Raw genomic sequence first — 15502 nt, forward strand, 5'->3', positions numbered from 1 at the left:
CCACAAATAAGAGAAACCATATTTCTTTTTTTAAGGTCTAGCTTATTTCACTTAGCATAACAATCTCCAGTTGCGTCTATTTTTATTGTCAATCCATTCATCAGCTGATGGATAGTTTAGGTTGATTCTGTATCTTAGCTATTGTGGGTTGAACTGCTATAAATGTGGGAGTGTAACTTTCATATGCTGATTTCATTTCCTTTGGCTATATTCTCAGCTGTGTGATAGGTGGGTCATATGGTAGATCTATTTTTATAGTTTTCTGAGGAATCTTCATAGTGTTTTCCATAATGGTTGTACCAGTTTGCATTCCTACGAAGTATATGAAAGTACCTTCTTCTGCATCCTCACCAGCATTTGTTATTTTTTGATTTTTCTCTGATAGCCATTCTTTTTTTTTTTTTTTTTTTTTTTACAGGCAGAGTGGATAGTGAGAGAGAGAGACAGAGAGAAAGGTCTTCCTTTTTGCCATTGGTTCACCCTCCAATGGCCGCTGCGGCCGGCGCGTCGCGCTGATCCAAAGCCAGGAGCCAGGTGCTTCTCCTGGTCTCCCATGCGGGTGCAGGGCCCAAGTACTTGGGCCATCCTCCACTGCCTTCCCAGGCCATAGCAGAGAGCTGGCCTGGAAGAAGGGCAACTGGGACAGAATCCGGCGCCCCAACCGGGACTAGAACCCGGTGTGCCGGCGCCGCAAGGCAGAGGATTAGCCTGTTAAGCCACAGCGCCAGCCTGATAGCCATTCTAACTACGGTGAAGTGATACCTCATTGTGGCTTTTCTTTGCATTTCCCTGATAACTAGTAATCCCCTGATCATCTTTTCATGTGCCTGTTGACCATCTGTATTTCGCCCTTGAAAAATACCTATTCATATCATTTGCCCATTACTTAACTGGATTGTTTGTTTTGTTGTTTCCTGAGCTTCTTATATATTCTGGATATGAATCCTTTATGAGATGCATAATTTACAAATATTTTCTCCCATCTGTCAGTTGCCTCTTTGTCAGTTATTTCCTTTGTTGTGCAGGAGCTTCTTAGCTTAATGGAATCCCATTGGTCTATTTTTGCCTTTATTGCCTGTGCTTCTGGGGTGTTATCCAAGAAGTTTCTGCCTAGGCCAATGTGATGCAACATTTCCTCTGTTTTCCTCTAGTAACTTGATGGTTTCAGGTCTTTAGATCTTTAATCCATAGTGAGCTGGTTGTTGTATAGGATGTAAGGTCTTGTTTTAAATTTCTACATGTGGACATCCAATTTTTCCAACATCATTTATTGAAGAAACTGTCCTTTCTCCAGAGAATGATTTTATCTCATTTGTCAAAGATTAGTTGGTTTTATATGTGTGGGTTTCTTTCTGAGGTTTCTATTCAGTTCCATGTCTATTTTTGTGCCAGTACCAGGGTGTTTTGGTTATAACAGTCCTGTAGTAAGTCTTGAATTATGGTATTGTGATAGCTCTGTTGTTTTTATTTGTTTATTTTTGACTATTCAGAGTCTTTTGTATTTCCACATGAATTTTAGGTTTGTTTTTTCTAGATCTGTTAAGAATGTACTTGGTATTTTGATTGGGATCACATTGACTCTGTAAATTGTTTTGGATACTATGGACATTTTGATGCTATTTTCCCAATCCATCATCATGGAAGATTTTTCCATTTCTTTGTGTCTTCTATTTATTCCATTAATACTTCCTAATTTTCATTGCAGAAATCTTTCGCATCCTTGGTTAAATTAATCTCAAGGTATTTAAATTTTTTTGTAGCTACTGTGAATGAGACTGATCTGATAAATTCTTTCTAAGCCAAAGCATCGTCGGTATATAAGAATGCTGTTGATTTCTGTGTGTTGATCTTAAATCCTGCAACTTTGCGGAATTCTCTTATGAATCCTAATAGTCTCTTACTGGACTCTTGATTCCTCTGTGTAAAAGATCTTACCTCTAAATAGGAATAATTTGACCTCCTCCTTTCCAATTACAATATGTGCTTTGATTTGATTTTCTTGCCTAATAGCTATGGCTAAAACTTCCAGAACTATATTGAATAATAGAGGTGAGAGTAGACATCCTTGTTTGGTTTCAGTTCTTAGTGGAAATGCATCCAGCTTTCAGCTTTTCCCCCTCAACATGATGCTGGCTATGGGTTTGTCATATTTTGCCTTGATTGTGTTAAGGTATGTTGCTTCTATGCCCAATTTTTAACAGTTTTCTATCATGAAAGGATGTTGTATTTTATCAAATGTCTTTTCTTTATTTGTTGATAATCATATGGTTTTCATCCTTCATTTTGTTGATGTGATGTGTCACGTTTATTGATTTGCTTATGTTGAGGCATCTTATGCTCCTGGGATAAATCCCACCTGACCCAGGGTGGATGACCTTTTTTATGTGTTGTTGGATTCTGTTTGCTAGTATTTTGTTGAGGATTTTTGCCTCTTTGTTCATCAGGGATAAGTCCCATAGAAGTTTTAGGATAATCTGCTTCTATCTATGATAACTTTTCCAGGGTTTTGATAAAAATGTTAAACCTGTGTATCACCTTGAGGAAAATTGACATCCTTATTGTGTTGAATCTTCCAATGCATAAACATGGTATGTTTCACCATTTATTTACATCTTTGGTTTATTTCATCAGTGTTGTGTAGCTTTCAGGACATGAACTTGTACATGTTTTGCTTAGGCTTTTTTTTTTTTTTTTTTTTACCTATTTCATTTTCCTTTTTTTATGCAATCATAAATGGTATTATATTTTTAATTTTGGCATCCATATGTTCATTGCTAATCTGTAGAGCTATAGCCCTGCTGTACTTTTTAGTTTTAGGAGTTCTTAATAGATTTATTGGGATATTATACATAGAATATTGTATCATCTGCAAGTGGGTGCAAGGGCCTAAGTACTTGGGCCATCTTTCACTGCTTTTTATTTCTTTGAGATTTGTGTCTTTCAGTCCTTCACTTAAATTTGAATGTTAAAAATATTTTTTACAGGATATGTGTAGTCTTCCAGATTATGTGACATTTAAGAGTTTCCCTGGAATCCCGTTACAACACATCTTCATTGCAGCAGGAGACGATTTGCTCGAGCTCATACAAGGCTTATTCTTATTTAATCCATGTACTCGAATTACAGCCACACAGGTATTATAGCATATTGAAATTATAGGATTATCTAAATTTTAGCATGGATAAAACAGAATGTCTTAAAACTTTTTAACATTTTTAAATGCTGCCAAAAAATGTCTTTTTGTCTTAAGGAGTAATAACAAATCCTTGTCTTTTCCATAAGCTACTATTCAGACTGTTAGTAAATTTCATCATGTACATACAACTATGAGAGTGTATACTTGCTTAGGAAAATATAAATACATAACTGGGTACAGGTGTTTGGATCAGCAGTTAAGATGCCTCTTGGGACACCCACATTCCAGACTGGAGTGCCTGGGTTCAAGTCCCAGCTCTGCTCACACGTGCAGCTTCCTGCTGGTGCAGACGTTGGGAGGCAGCAGATGCCCCAATGGTTGGATCCCTTCCACCCGTATGGGAGACCCAGATTGAGTTCCTGGGTGTTGGGGCATTTGGGGAGTAAGCCAGTGGGTAGGAGATTGCTCTCTCCCCAAATGTCTGCAATAGCTGAGGCTGGGGCAGGACAGAGCCAGGAATCAGGAACTCCATTGAGGTCTCTCATGTGGGTAGAGGAGATTCAAGGACTTGGGCATTGTCTGCTCTTCCCAGGTGCATTATCAGGGACCCGGATCAGAGGCAGAGTAGCAGGGACTTGAACTGGCACTCATTCTGATATGGGATGTGAGTGTCCTGAGTGGCAGCTTAACCTGCTGGGCTACATGGCAGTGCCCTATGCAGCCACATAATAGTCTTTTAAGTACTGCAGAGGGGAATAAACCAAGGCTTTTGTATTTGTTAAAAAAAAAAAAAAAAAAACCTGTCCTATTTCAGTTGAATTCTTGTATCTTTGAACTCTGATGCAAACTTAATGATTAAAGTGGTTTAGTTTTTATTCTCCCATAAAATGCAATCCAAAGATGTATACTTGGCATTGCCAGTCAGAAAATGACAATGGGGTGCAAATGGTGTAGTCAGATACAATTGTATACTTACAAGAGATTAAAAGCCATCAAACAGAAAAAGGGAAAGATGTTCTCCAATATAAAAATATAAAAACCTATAAATTTTATTACTTTGTTTTAAAAGCAAACACACAAAAAGGGTACGTTTACACTTGATGGAGCAGGGCAGTGCACAAATGCGATATGGTGTACTGATTGATCTCATAAAAGATAAGACTAACTGAAGATTCCAAGCATTTATATCCAACAGAATCATCCATGAACAATGTGCCAAGGATACAGAGTGGATGTTTTCCCCTTAAGTTTGTGGCAGACTACCAAACCTTAGTTTAATGCATTTACTTTTTTTAAAAAAAGATTTGTTTACTTACTTGAAAGGCAGAGTTACAGAGAGGCAGAGGCAGAGGGGGAGAGAGAGGTCTTCCATCCACTGGTTCACTCCCTCTCCAAATGGCCACAACGGCCGGAGCTGGGCCGATCCGGAGCCAGGAGCTTCTTCTGGGTCTCCCCTGCGGGTGCAGGGTCCCAAGTACTTGGACCATCTTCCACTGCTTTCCCAGGCACATAAGCAGGGAGCTGGATTGGAAGTGGAGCAGCCAGGACTGGAACTGGTGCCAGTACAGGATGCCGGCATTACAGTTAAGCCGCAATGCTGGCTGAGGACTATTCTTCTAATTTCAAAGAAGGAAACCTATTACTGCCTTTTCACCTGTGCTTATGTACACATTATTTCCATCATAAGGAACTTGAGACTAGATTAAATTGTCCAGAAAATTATTCTCATTATTAATATAATTTAAGACTTAGAAAAATACTAGTTGTACTAATCTATTTGGGTTGTATTTTGACAGAATTTTTTTTTAATGGTTTTATCAGGGCCAGTGCTGTGGTATAATAGGTTGAGCCTATGCCTGTGGTACCAGCATCCCATATGGGTGCCCTACTTCCTATCCAGCTGCTTGCTAATGGGAGAGCAGTGAAAGATGGCCCAAGTACTTAGGCCTCTGTACCCACCTGGGAGACCTGGGAGACGCTCCTGGTTCCTGGCTTCAGATCAGCCTGACTCCAGACGTTGCGGCCATTTTGGGAGTGAATCAGCAGATGGAACACTTCTGTCTCTCCCTCTGTCTATAACTCTGCCTCTTAAGTAAATAAATAAATCCTTAAACAAAAAAGGCTTTATCTCAGGAATGTATTATAGTTGGAATGAGACAGTCTTCCTTTCTTAGCTTTCTGTGTAGCCCCAAATTAGCTTTATTTGCCTGTGGAACTGCTATAGAAATATAAGTCTTGAAGTAAAGAATATCTAAAGTATTAGTGTAAATGTTAGAAGAGGGATGTGCTTGGAAAGTTTATTTGGACTTTTTTTTTTTTTTTTAAGATTTATTTATTTTATTTGAAAGAGTTACACAAAGAGAGAAGGAGAGGCAGAGAGAGAGAGGTCTTCCAGGACCGCTGGTACACTCCCCAGATGGCCACAACAGCGAAACCTGTGCCGATCAGGAGCCAGGAGCCCCCTCTGGGTCTCCCACATAGGGGCAGAGGCCCAAGGACTTGGACCATCGTCTACTGCTTTCCCAGGCCATAGCAGAGAGCTGGGTTGGAACTAGTGCCCATATGGGATGCCAGCACTGCAGGTGGCGGCTTTACCTGCTATGCCACAGTGCCGGCCCTGGAATTCTTAAAGGATTTTCCTAAAGGAATTAAGTTATTATGGCTTTTGGGCAATAGTATTGTTGTACTGCTGTAAACAGATATGAACTTGACAAGCCTGTTACTTAGGATGGAACTACTATTGGAATTTTGGCCCCAAGTAAAGGAAATATCATAGAATATTGGACTGGTAGTTAATAGAGATAACCTTGAGCTAGCTTTATTTAAATGATGTATTCATTTATCTGAAAGGCAGAGTTACAGAAAGAGGAAGAGAGAAGGAAAGGAGGAGGGAGAGATCAATCTTTCCTTTCCTGGTTCACTCCCCAGGTGGCCACAACAGTCATGACTGGGCCAGGCCAAAGCCAGGAACCTGGAACTCCATCCAGGTCTCCCACATGGATGACAGGGACTCAAGCACTGAGCCTTATTTTAATGAATTTTAATATACATTTAGGGCTTGATAAATATGGATATGGTTACAAATAAAATTTTAAGTTCTTTTTAGCAAGTTTCTCTTTACCTTTTAACTATAAGGCCCACACTGTATAGAGAGCTAAAATGTATAACACCTGACTATGGATAGTTCATAACTAATATAGGCTCTTGTAAAAAAGTTAGAAGATAGTCTCTTTCCTGAAGTAATAGTTACCAGCTCATCTTGGGTGCTAGATGTATATTTGTAGTAATTTGCATGTACAAAATCTTGACATTAGTTTCTTTGTGTTTGGGGGATGGAAGTGCTAATATTTCTAATGCCCCCACCAATTTTGGAGATTAGATTGTCTTACAGGGTACTAACTAAAAACCTTTCTTTTAAAAGGCATTGAAAACTAAGTATTTCAGTAATCGCCCAGGGCCTACACCTGGTTGTCAGCTGCCAAGGCCAAACTGTCCAGTGGAAACCTTGAAGGAGCAGTCTAACCCAGCCATGGCAACAAAACGGAAAAGAACAGAGGCCCTGGAACAAGGTTAAATTCCTATTTTCATAAGAAATGAGATAAATTTGTAAAACTCCAAATAGATCCTGTATCATTAGTGACTGGAGGCAGCTAAGGAATGTAACTTGTGAGCTATTTATTTTTAAAAGTTTTAAGTTGTATAAAATAGATAGAATGTGCAATCTTACAAGTTTGCCTCCCCTGGGACTACTTCAGCCACTGAGAGTACATTGAGCAACAGCTCTCAATGGGTAGGGGCTTTCTTCCCTTCAGAAATTCCTGCCAGGCGCTGTGTACTTAATGAGCACTAGTACATAATATAATGTAGTTGACTGGTGGAAATCACTGTGAGGTGAATGTGAACAACCTTTTTTTGTTCTGTTTTGCTTTCTAGGAGTATTGCCCAAGAAGCTAATTTTTTAATTGTAAAGAACACTGGAATTTTACCACTGAAGGAAAGAGTCAAGAAAGAAAATAATGACAAAATAGTAAAAATTAAGTAAATGCTGGAGAAGTGAATTTGTAAATATGCTACATGTGTAAAATATATAAAACTGAGTTATTTTTATTAAATGTATTTTAAAATATTTCTGGTTTTTCTGAATGAGTACAAAAGTAAGATAAGTTCTTTTCTCTGAAATGTACAATTAAAAATGTGTTAAGAAAACCCAGAGAAGAGCTGGTATTTTGAAACTCTCACTGTATAGCATTACAAATTGGTAATAGTTGGGGTGGTATTTAATAATAGAAAAATGGGAGGTTGGCATTGTGGCACAGTGGGTTGCCTCTGTGTGAGATACTGGCACCCCATACCAGAGCATCAGTTTAAGTCCCAGCTACTCTGCTCTATCCAGCTTCCTGCTGATATACTTGGGAAGATAGCAGAGGATGGCCCAAGTACTTGGGCCCCTGCTGCCCATGTGCAAGAGTGGCCCAGCTCTGGCTATTGTAACCATTTGGGGAGTGAGTCAGCAGATGTAAATCTCTTCTGCCATTCAAATAAAATGAAAAATAATTAAATAAAATTTTAAAGAAAATGGAAAAATTAGGAATAGTGTAGCAAATACATATATACTACTCAGACTTAACAAATACTAACAAAATAAATATGCTTTAAAAAGAAATAAAACATAGGGCACTGGTGTTGCAACGCAGCAGCCTGCAACACTGGTATCCCATATAGGTGCCTATTGGAGTCCCAGTTTCTCCATTTCCAATTCAGTTCCCTGCCAATGCACCTGGGAAAGTAGCAAAAGATGGCCCAGGTGCTTGGGCGTCTGCCAGTCGTGTGGGAGACCGGGATGGAGTTCCAGGCAGAGTTACAGAAAGAGGAAAAGAGAGAGGTCTTCCATTGCTGCTTTATTCCCCAAATGGCTGCTATGGGCCAGGCCAAAGCCAGGAGCTTTATGTGTATCTCCCACATGGGTGCAGGGGTCCAAACACTTGGACCATCCTCTGCTGCTTGCTTCCCAGGCACATTAGCAGGGCGCTAGATTGGAAATGGAGCAACCTGGACCCAAACCAGCACCCATATGGAATGCCAGCATTACAGGCGGCAGCTTAACCTGCTATGCCACAACCCCGGCCCCCAAAAAAATAAATTTTAAAAAGAGAGGTAAAATTGAGATTCCCCTTGATATTTTATTGTACTCCTGTTTTTCATTTCCCCCATTCTGAAAGGGAAATCACTCTCATGGAATGAGTGTGTGTCCTTCCATGATTTCATGTTGCTGTTTTGTAAGAATGCATATTCATACTAACATGAATAGCAATTTATACAGGATTGTTTGGGGCCTGGAAATTATAATGTGAGTGATAGATGGTATCTCGCTGCATTTTTTTTTTCACTCAAAACTTAATTCCTTCCATGTTAATCCATATAAATCTAGTTAATCTGTCTTAAGTTCCACATAGTATCTTACATACACCACATTCCTATGCTGTATTTGTGGCCTGTTATTTTCTATTACTATATGAAAATTATCATGACCATAGCAGCTTAAGGTAGCACAGTGTATTAGCTCTCAATTCTGCAAGTCAGTTGTCTGGCTTGGCCCAACTTAGAATCGTCATAAAGGTGAACTACTGGAACTTGTTCACTGAAACATTTTGACTTGCATTAACTCTTTATGTCTGCGCATTTATATTAAAAATCCACACACAGGCTGGCGCCGTGGCTCACTAGGCTAATCCTCCGCCTTGCGGCGCCGGCACACTGGGTGCTAGTCCCGGTCGGGGCACCGGATTCTATCCCGGTTGCCTCTCTTCCAGGCCAGCTCTCTGCTGTGGCCAGGGAGTGCAGTGGAGGATGGCCCAAGTGCTTGGATCCTACACCCCATGGGAGACCAGAAGCACCTGGCTCTTGCCATCAGATCAGCGCGGTGCACCGGCTGCAGCGCGCCTACCGCTGCGGCCATTGGAGGGTGAACCAACGGCAAAAAGAAAGACCTTTCTCTCCGTCTCTCTCACTGTCCACTCTGCCTGTCAGAAAAAAAAAAAAAAGGCCAACCAGACATGCCTCACGTGCCTCCTGCAGAGCACCAGTAGCCATGCTCTGGAAGCACAGATCTGTTGTGACGCCCTGAGCAGTTTCTCTCAGGAGCTGCTGATAGGAATTTGTACATCAGTAGCTCAGTGGACTCGTGATGACGTATAGTTTTATGTCACGGAGCTCCGCAGTTCAGTAGAGGGCGCACTCTCGCGAGCCGGCTCCCGGGCACTGCACCAGCTGGTGTGCAGGAATAAAGACCTCCTCACTTGCCCCACTTCTGCGAGCACTCCACGAGGGAGAGGCGGGGCTGTGGCGCCCTCAGCCTTGCGTTTGACTAAGGTCTCACAGGCCAAGATCTAGGTGTCAGTTTGATCCGGCTGGGTCTGGAATTAGACTGACATAAGGTAGATTAATGGGAGAAAAGCCTGCAGACTTGTTTTTTACATGGCACTGGAGCGCTCATTAAAAAATGAAAATCTAAAGTCACTTATACAATTGTACAAAGATTACTTGTTTTAAAAAAAATGATGAGGCTAAAGGGGCTCAGGCCAAGGTAGTTCACTGGGTGGAAAAGTAGCTAGGAAAAAAAAAAAAAAAAAAAAGGTAGCTAGGAAGATGCTGGCTAGCTTAACAAGGCTCATTTGTACAGAATTTCTTTAGCCCCAACTTTGATGCTAAGAAAGTTCATCTTTCACATGGGAATTTCATCTCTTACTTTGAAAAAACAGCAGGAAGGTCAGCATGAACTTCTTGTGCCCACTGTTTTCAAGTGCCTTTTATCTTATCAGTCTGCCCCAGTGGTACATTTTAGCTCCTGCAAGGCTCTAGGGAACAATCCGCTGGTCCAAATACTCCACTGCTTCCTGCCCTGGGCCTCAGCCTGAAGGCAGCTCCTGTGCCTCCAGTCTCCAAGCCAGCCAGTCTCCCTTTGTGCTTCAGACTGGTCTGCTTCCCTCATCTGCTACCAAGGGAGAAAACTTTTTAATGGGTAGGAAGGGGTGTCCCTGATTGGGTTATCCAGCTACTAAGAGAAGTCATGTAGTATTCTTTTAAAGATTTATTTGAGAGGTAGAATTACAAACAGGGAGAGACAGAGTTCTTCCATCTACTGATTCACTCCCCCATGGCCACAACGGCCAGGGCTGAGCCAGGCAGGAGCCTCTACCAGGTCTCCCATGTTGATGCAAGCACTTGGGCCATCTGCTGCTGCTTTCTCAGGCCACCAGCAGGGAGCTGGATCAGAAGTAGAGCAGCTGGGACTTGAACTGGCACTCATGGGATACTGTCATTGTAGACAGCGGCTTAACCCGCTATGCCACAAAGCTGGCCCTGCATGTAGTTTAATAGCATCTCAAGTCCCTGCATAGCAGTACCTGTTAGTGTTTGAATAATCAGGACAGGCATTGTGGGACGGCCCATCTTTGAATTCTGCCTTCTGGACATTTAGCTTGTTAAAATGTTTACAGTTATTAAAAAAAAGTATATGCACACGTTTCACAAATGCACATATTTAGAACTCTAATTGTGAGGTCATTAAGTATGTGCATTTTCAGTTGCTGTTTTCATATTTCTCCAAAGTAGTTGTACTGATTTGTTGCATGTACACCATGGAAAAACCAGGCCTCGGGACAGTCTGGAAGGGAGAAAGGAGAGGGGGGATTCTTTTCCCACTCCTGTGCCCATTCTCAGATTCCACAGGATGTTAGCTGTCCTGCATTCCCTGCCGGCCTGGCATCTACCCCTGCGGCAGCCAGGGTTCCATACCCTTGATGCCTGCTTCTTTCACGACGGAAAGTAGCTGCAAAAGTCAAACTCGGGACTAGCGATTAGCTGTCTCCAAAGTCACACTGACCTGAATTGGACAAGTGCAACAAAACTGGAAGGCAACCCTTGGGAGAGCAGGACATGGCAATCCAGGGGCCACACAGCCAACAGGTCCAGGAAACGTTAGCACCCCAGGAACCTGAGGATGCTCAGAAACTGTCTACCATGGCAGCTTGCTTTACTTACTTGCTGTATCTTGGAGATTACACTATTTATCTATAAAGGAAGTTCCTACATATGTATATGATAAAGTCCAAGTTGGATCAAATATGAGCTTTTTTTTTTTTTTTTTTTGGACAGAGTTAGACAGAAAGGTCTTCCTTCCATTGGTTCACCCCAAAATGGCTGTTACAGCTGGCGCGCTGCGCCAATCTGAAGCCAAGAGCAGGTGCTTCCTCCTAGTCTCCCATGTGGGTGCAGGGCCCAAGCACTTGGGCCATCCTCCTGCACTCCTGGGCCACAGCAGAGAGCTAGACTGGAAGAGGAGCAACCAGGACAGAATCCTGCGCCCCAACCGGGGCTAGAACCCGGGGTGCCGGTGCCACAGGCAGAGGATTATCCAAGTGAGCTGCGGCGCCAGCCCAAATATGAGCTTTATACAATTTTTAAAACTTTATTGTAGAGGAGGGAAAAATAAACTTTATTATAAAATGGACAACATAAATATCTTTATAATTGTTTTGCTTTAATTAGAGTAACACCTGACTCCTGGCTTCTGTTCCCTCTCACGCCCTCTCCCCTTTCACACTTTGTGCCTTGAAAGGTTTCCCAGGTAGTCACACTTGCCTCTGTGTGCACACGTGTGTGCTGATACAGAACTCAATACAGGAGTTTCTCCTTGGAGGAGCAGTTTAGATGCAGCCTGCTCCAGGAGGGACCCGGAGCTATACCTGACTGCTTCTGGGAGCCACACAGGTTTCATAGTGTGGGTGCACGTTACTGGCCTCAGCATTTCCCTGTGGACAGACATGTGGAGTCCTCTCATTGACCCACACAATGCTTCATGCAGTGGTTTGGGTGACACTTGTAGGGGCTTTAAAGGATGAGACTAATAAATACAAACAAGTATGACTTCACAGCCTTATTTTCCAATACCAGGTAACCATAATATTGCTAGATGGTTCTGGAAAAAACACCATGATCCAGAAATCTGGGAGACACTGTATGGTTTTCTAGTTACTGTTTTCTTAATTCTTGTGAAGTGGATGATCAATAGTTACTAAGCAAGACTGACTATATAGTACCGAAAAGGAAATTCACTGAAATACAAATACTTATTCTGAATTTAGGGGGAAATGAGGTCATCTCGGTTTTTTGATTTCCCCTAAATATTTCCTTATCTTACTTGTGCATTTACATATCTCAAAGGTAATTTACATAAAGGGATTCACACTGTAGCAGGATTTGTGAACAGAAAGGAGACACCAGCCTGAGCCCTAACAGAGGGGTGCTTCCTTATATATGGTTTTCGCTTCTCTGTCTCCCTTTTATGGCTCCATGCATACATTTGATTGCATATTCTGAGGTTACATGGTGGCCACAGGAATTGATACAGTACTGTACGTGAATACATACTTGTGATAATATTTAGGTTTTTTTAATGCACCTAATATTTCTTCCACACACATGCTGAGCTGTATATTGTCTGGCAAGGGTTAACACCATCACTCCATGCTAACAAGCAGAAGCTGGAGTGGTTACAAATGAAACATGCACAGGCCAGAACATGACCACATTCCCACCTGGGTGGCAGGAGCCCAAGTACCGCATGTACACCAGGACCTCCCAGAGTCTGTGTCGCAGGAAATGAGTCGGGAGCTGGAAATCAAACCAGGCACTCCCGAGTGGACATTGGCATCTTAACTAGACCAAATGCCCGCCTCAGCTGTGGGAGTCTTTTTTAAAAGTCATCTCATGGCCGGTGCCGCGGCTCACTAGGCTAATCCTCTGCCTGCGGCGCCAGCACCCCAGGTTCTAGTCCCAGTTGGGGCACCGGTTCTGTCCTGGTTGCCCCTCTTCCAGGCCAGCTCTCTGCTGTGGCCTGGGAAGGCAGTGGAGGATGGCCCAGGTGCTTGGGCCCTGCACCCGCATAGGAGACCAGGAGGAAGCACCTGGCTCCTGGCTTCGGATTGGCACAGCACGCAGGCTGTAGTGGACATTTTGGGGGTGAACCAATGGACGGAAGACCTTTCTCTCTCTCTAACTCTGCCTGTCCAAAAAAAAAAAGTCATCTCATGAGGCCAGTGCTGTGGCATAGCAGGTAAAGCTGCTGCCTGCAGTGCTGGCATCCCATATGGGTGCCAGTTTGAGTCACGGCTGCTCCACTTCCGATCCAGCTCTCCGCTGTGGCCTGGGAAGGCAGTAGAAGATGGCCCAAGTCCTTGGGCCCCTGCACCCGCATTGTTAATCCTCTATAAGTCATAACAAGCAAGGACGTAGTCAGCGTGTTAACAGCAGGACTCCCTACTGAGAAATGCCTCATTAGCTGAACGTCTTCAAACGTACTTCCCTTAAGATGGATACCAAGTCACTAGGTGATAACGATCTGTCAATATGTGGTCTGTTCTTAAAACATTATGCAGTGCATGTACATTAAGACTGTAAAACTGCCAGCGCCGTGGCTTAACAGGCTAATCCTCCGCCTTGTGGCGCCAGCACCCTGGGTTCTAGTCCCGGTTGGGGTGCCAGATTCTATCCTGGTTGCCCCTCTTCCAGGCCAGCTCTCTGCTGTGGCCCGGGAGTGCAGTGGAGGATGGCCCAAGTGCTTGGGCCCTGCACCCCATGGGAGACCAGGAGAAGCACCTGGCTCCTGCCTTCGGATCAGCGCAGCGTGCTGGCCGTGGCGGCCATTGGAGGGTGAACCAACGGGAAAAAGGAAGACCTTTCTGTCTGTCTCTCTCTCTCACTATCCACTCTGCCTGTCCAAAAAAAAAAAAGACTGTAAAACTTAAGTGTTTGCCTTTCTTCAGGAGAATTCAATCAACCAAACTTACATCTAGATCTTAATTTATGTAAAATCACATGATTAGAGCCCACCTGGAGCAGGCCCTGTCTGGATGTGTTGCCTTACATAGCTTCTTCAGATCCCTAAGACTGCTTTTCCTGAGACCCTCATATCTACCTCACCAGATGCAGTCACTGGAGCTGTTTAGCACCTGGTGACACAATGTTGCCTCCCGACCAGAACAAAAGCTATGAAAATAACTAGCCAGAAGAAGCTCCTGGCTCCTGGCTCCTTGCTTTGGATCGGCTCAGCTCTGGCTGCTGTGGCCAACTGGGGAATGAACCAGTGATGGAAGACCTCTCTCTCTCTCTCTCTCTCTCTCTCTCTCTCTCTCTCTCTCTCTTTCTGCCTCTCCTTCTCTCTCTGTGTAATTCTTTCAAGTAAATAAATAAACTTTAAAAAAGAAGAAATTGGAGCCAATAATTATATGGAAATCATCAAGCTATTATAAACACAACAGAAAACGGTAACGAATGCTTCAAAGCACACAGACTTAACAGTAATATAAAATGCCCAGTATAAAGGAGTAATTTTGTTTTTCCAAAGAATCATTTTTTGTTAAGATGTTGACAAATACTGAAAACTTCATAAAACAGCAATGTAATTTATAAATATCTGAACACACAATACTAATTTTTTTAAAAAAAAACTTTATTTATTTTGAAAAAGAGAGAGAGAGAGAGACAGAGTCTTCCATCTTCTGGTTCACTCTCCAGATGGCTGCAACGGCCAGAGCTGGGCCAATCTGAAGCCAGGAGCCTGGAGCTTCTTCCAGGTCTCCCACCTGGGTACATGTGCCCAAGCACTTGGGCCATCCTGCACTGCTTTTCCAGGCTATTAACGGAGAGCTGGATCAGAAGTGGAGCAGCAGGTGCCTATGTGGGATACCTGCATTGCAGGCAGAGGCTTTACCTGGTACACCACAGCACTGGCACCTAATAAATGTCCCACAGAAAAAGCTTCATTTAAGCTGTCTCCTAATATGTAGACATCCAGAAGGCACACAGCCTTGCAATACCTAGGGGCATTTACACTGTCCTTTGTCAAAGTCTCTTGCATTAAACGGCTCCCGGTTCTCCTTTCAACTGCTTTGTCTTCCAAGTGTGATACCTGATGGCAAAGAACAGGACCTTTTAAGAGTTCTTGGGTAGTCGGGAGCTGGTAGAGGGTGCTGGACTGAACAGCTGCAGCCCGCAGATTTAAACATTGGGACGCTTGAAGGTACAGGATCGCACGGAACAGGGAGCTGTGAAGTTCTACGCCAGGAGTTTTTGAATGGAAAATTCGCTTTCACAGGATTTTTTTCTTTCTTCTCTTTTGAGATAGTATCTTTGTCTTCCAATGCACGGGCAAGCATGTAGCTAACTTTCCTTTGATGAGCCAAAGCTTCTTCTTTATCATTCAACTGAGGGCACAGAAGTTAAAAATGTACCAGTTAGCGAACCATAGAGTATATTCAGAGAATGGAGTACTGTAGTATTTTACCAGAATGCTCTACATCTGTCAGG

At 42.9% G+C, this 15502-nt stretch overlaps 2 protein-coding genes across 5 annotated transcripts in view; one reads left to right on the forward strand and one right to left on the reverse strand.

The window, feature by feature from the left end:
* CDK7 (cyclin dependent kinase 7) overlaps nucleotides 1-7305 on the forward strand; it is a 36351-nt gene extending 29046 nt beyond the window's left edge. The window contains exons 10-12 of one of the 2 annotated variants that reach the window (XM_062212187.1): nucleotides 2985-3134; nucleotides 6558-6705; nucleotides 7070-7296. In XM_062212187.1, coding sequence (XP_062068171.1) covers nucleotides 2985-3134; nucleotides 6558-6705; nucleotides 7070-7098 — 327 coding nt within the window. In that variant the 3' untranslated portion in view covers nucleotides 7099-7296. Of the gene's footprint in view, nucleotides 1-2984; nucleotides 3135-6557; nucleotides 6706-7069 lie in introns of both variants that reach the window. The other variant, XM_062212188.1, reaches the window with a different exon arrangement.
* Nucleotides 7306-14676: 7371 nt separating this feature from the next.
* The window catches only part of CCDC125 (coiled-coil domain containing 125), a 48930-nt gene continuing 48104 nt past the window's right edge, over nucleotides 14677-15502 (reverse strand). For all 3 annotated transcript variants that reach the window (XM_062212195.1, XM_062212193.1, XM_062212194.1), the window contains one exon: nucleotides 14677-15399. In XM_062212195.1, the coding sequence (XP_062068179.1) occupies nucleotides 15076-15399 (324 nt within the window). In that variant the 3' untranslated portion in view covers nucleotides 14677-15075. The remainder of the gene's footprint in view (nucleotides 15400-15502) is intronic.

This window comes from Lepus europaeus, chromosome 15 (genome assembly GCF_033115175.1).
Source record: "Lepus europaeus isolate LE1 chromosome 15, mLepTim1.pri, whole genome shotgun sequence".
Lineage (NCBI taxonomy): Eukaryota > Metazoa > Chordata > Mammalia > Lagomorpha > Leporidae > Lepus > Lepus europaeus.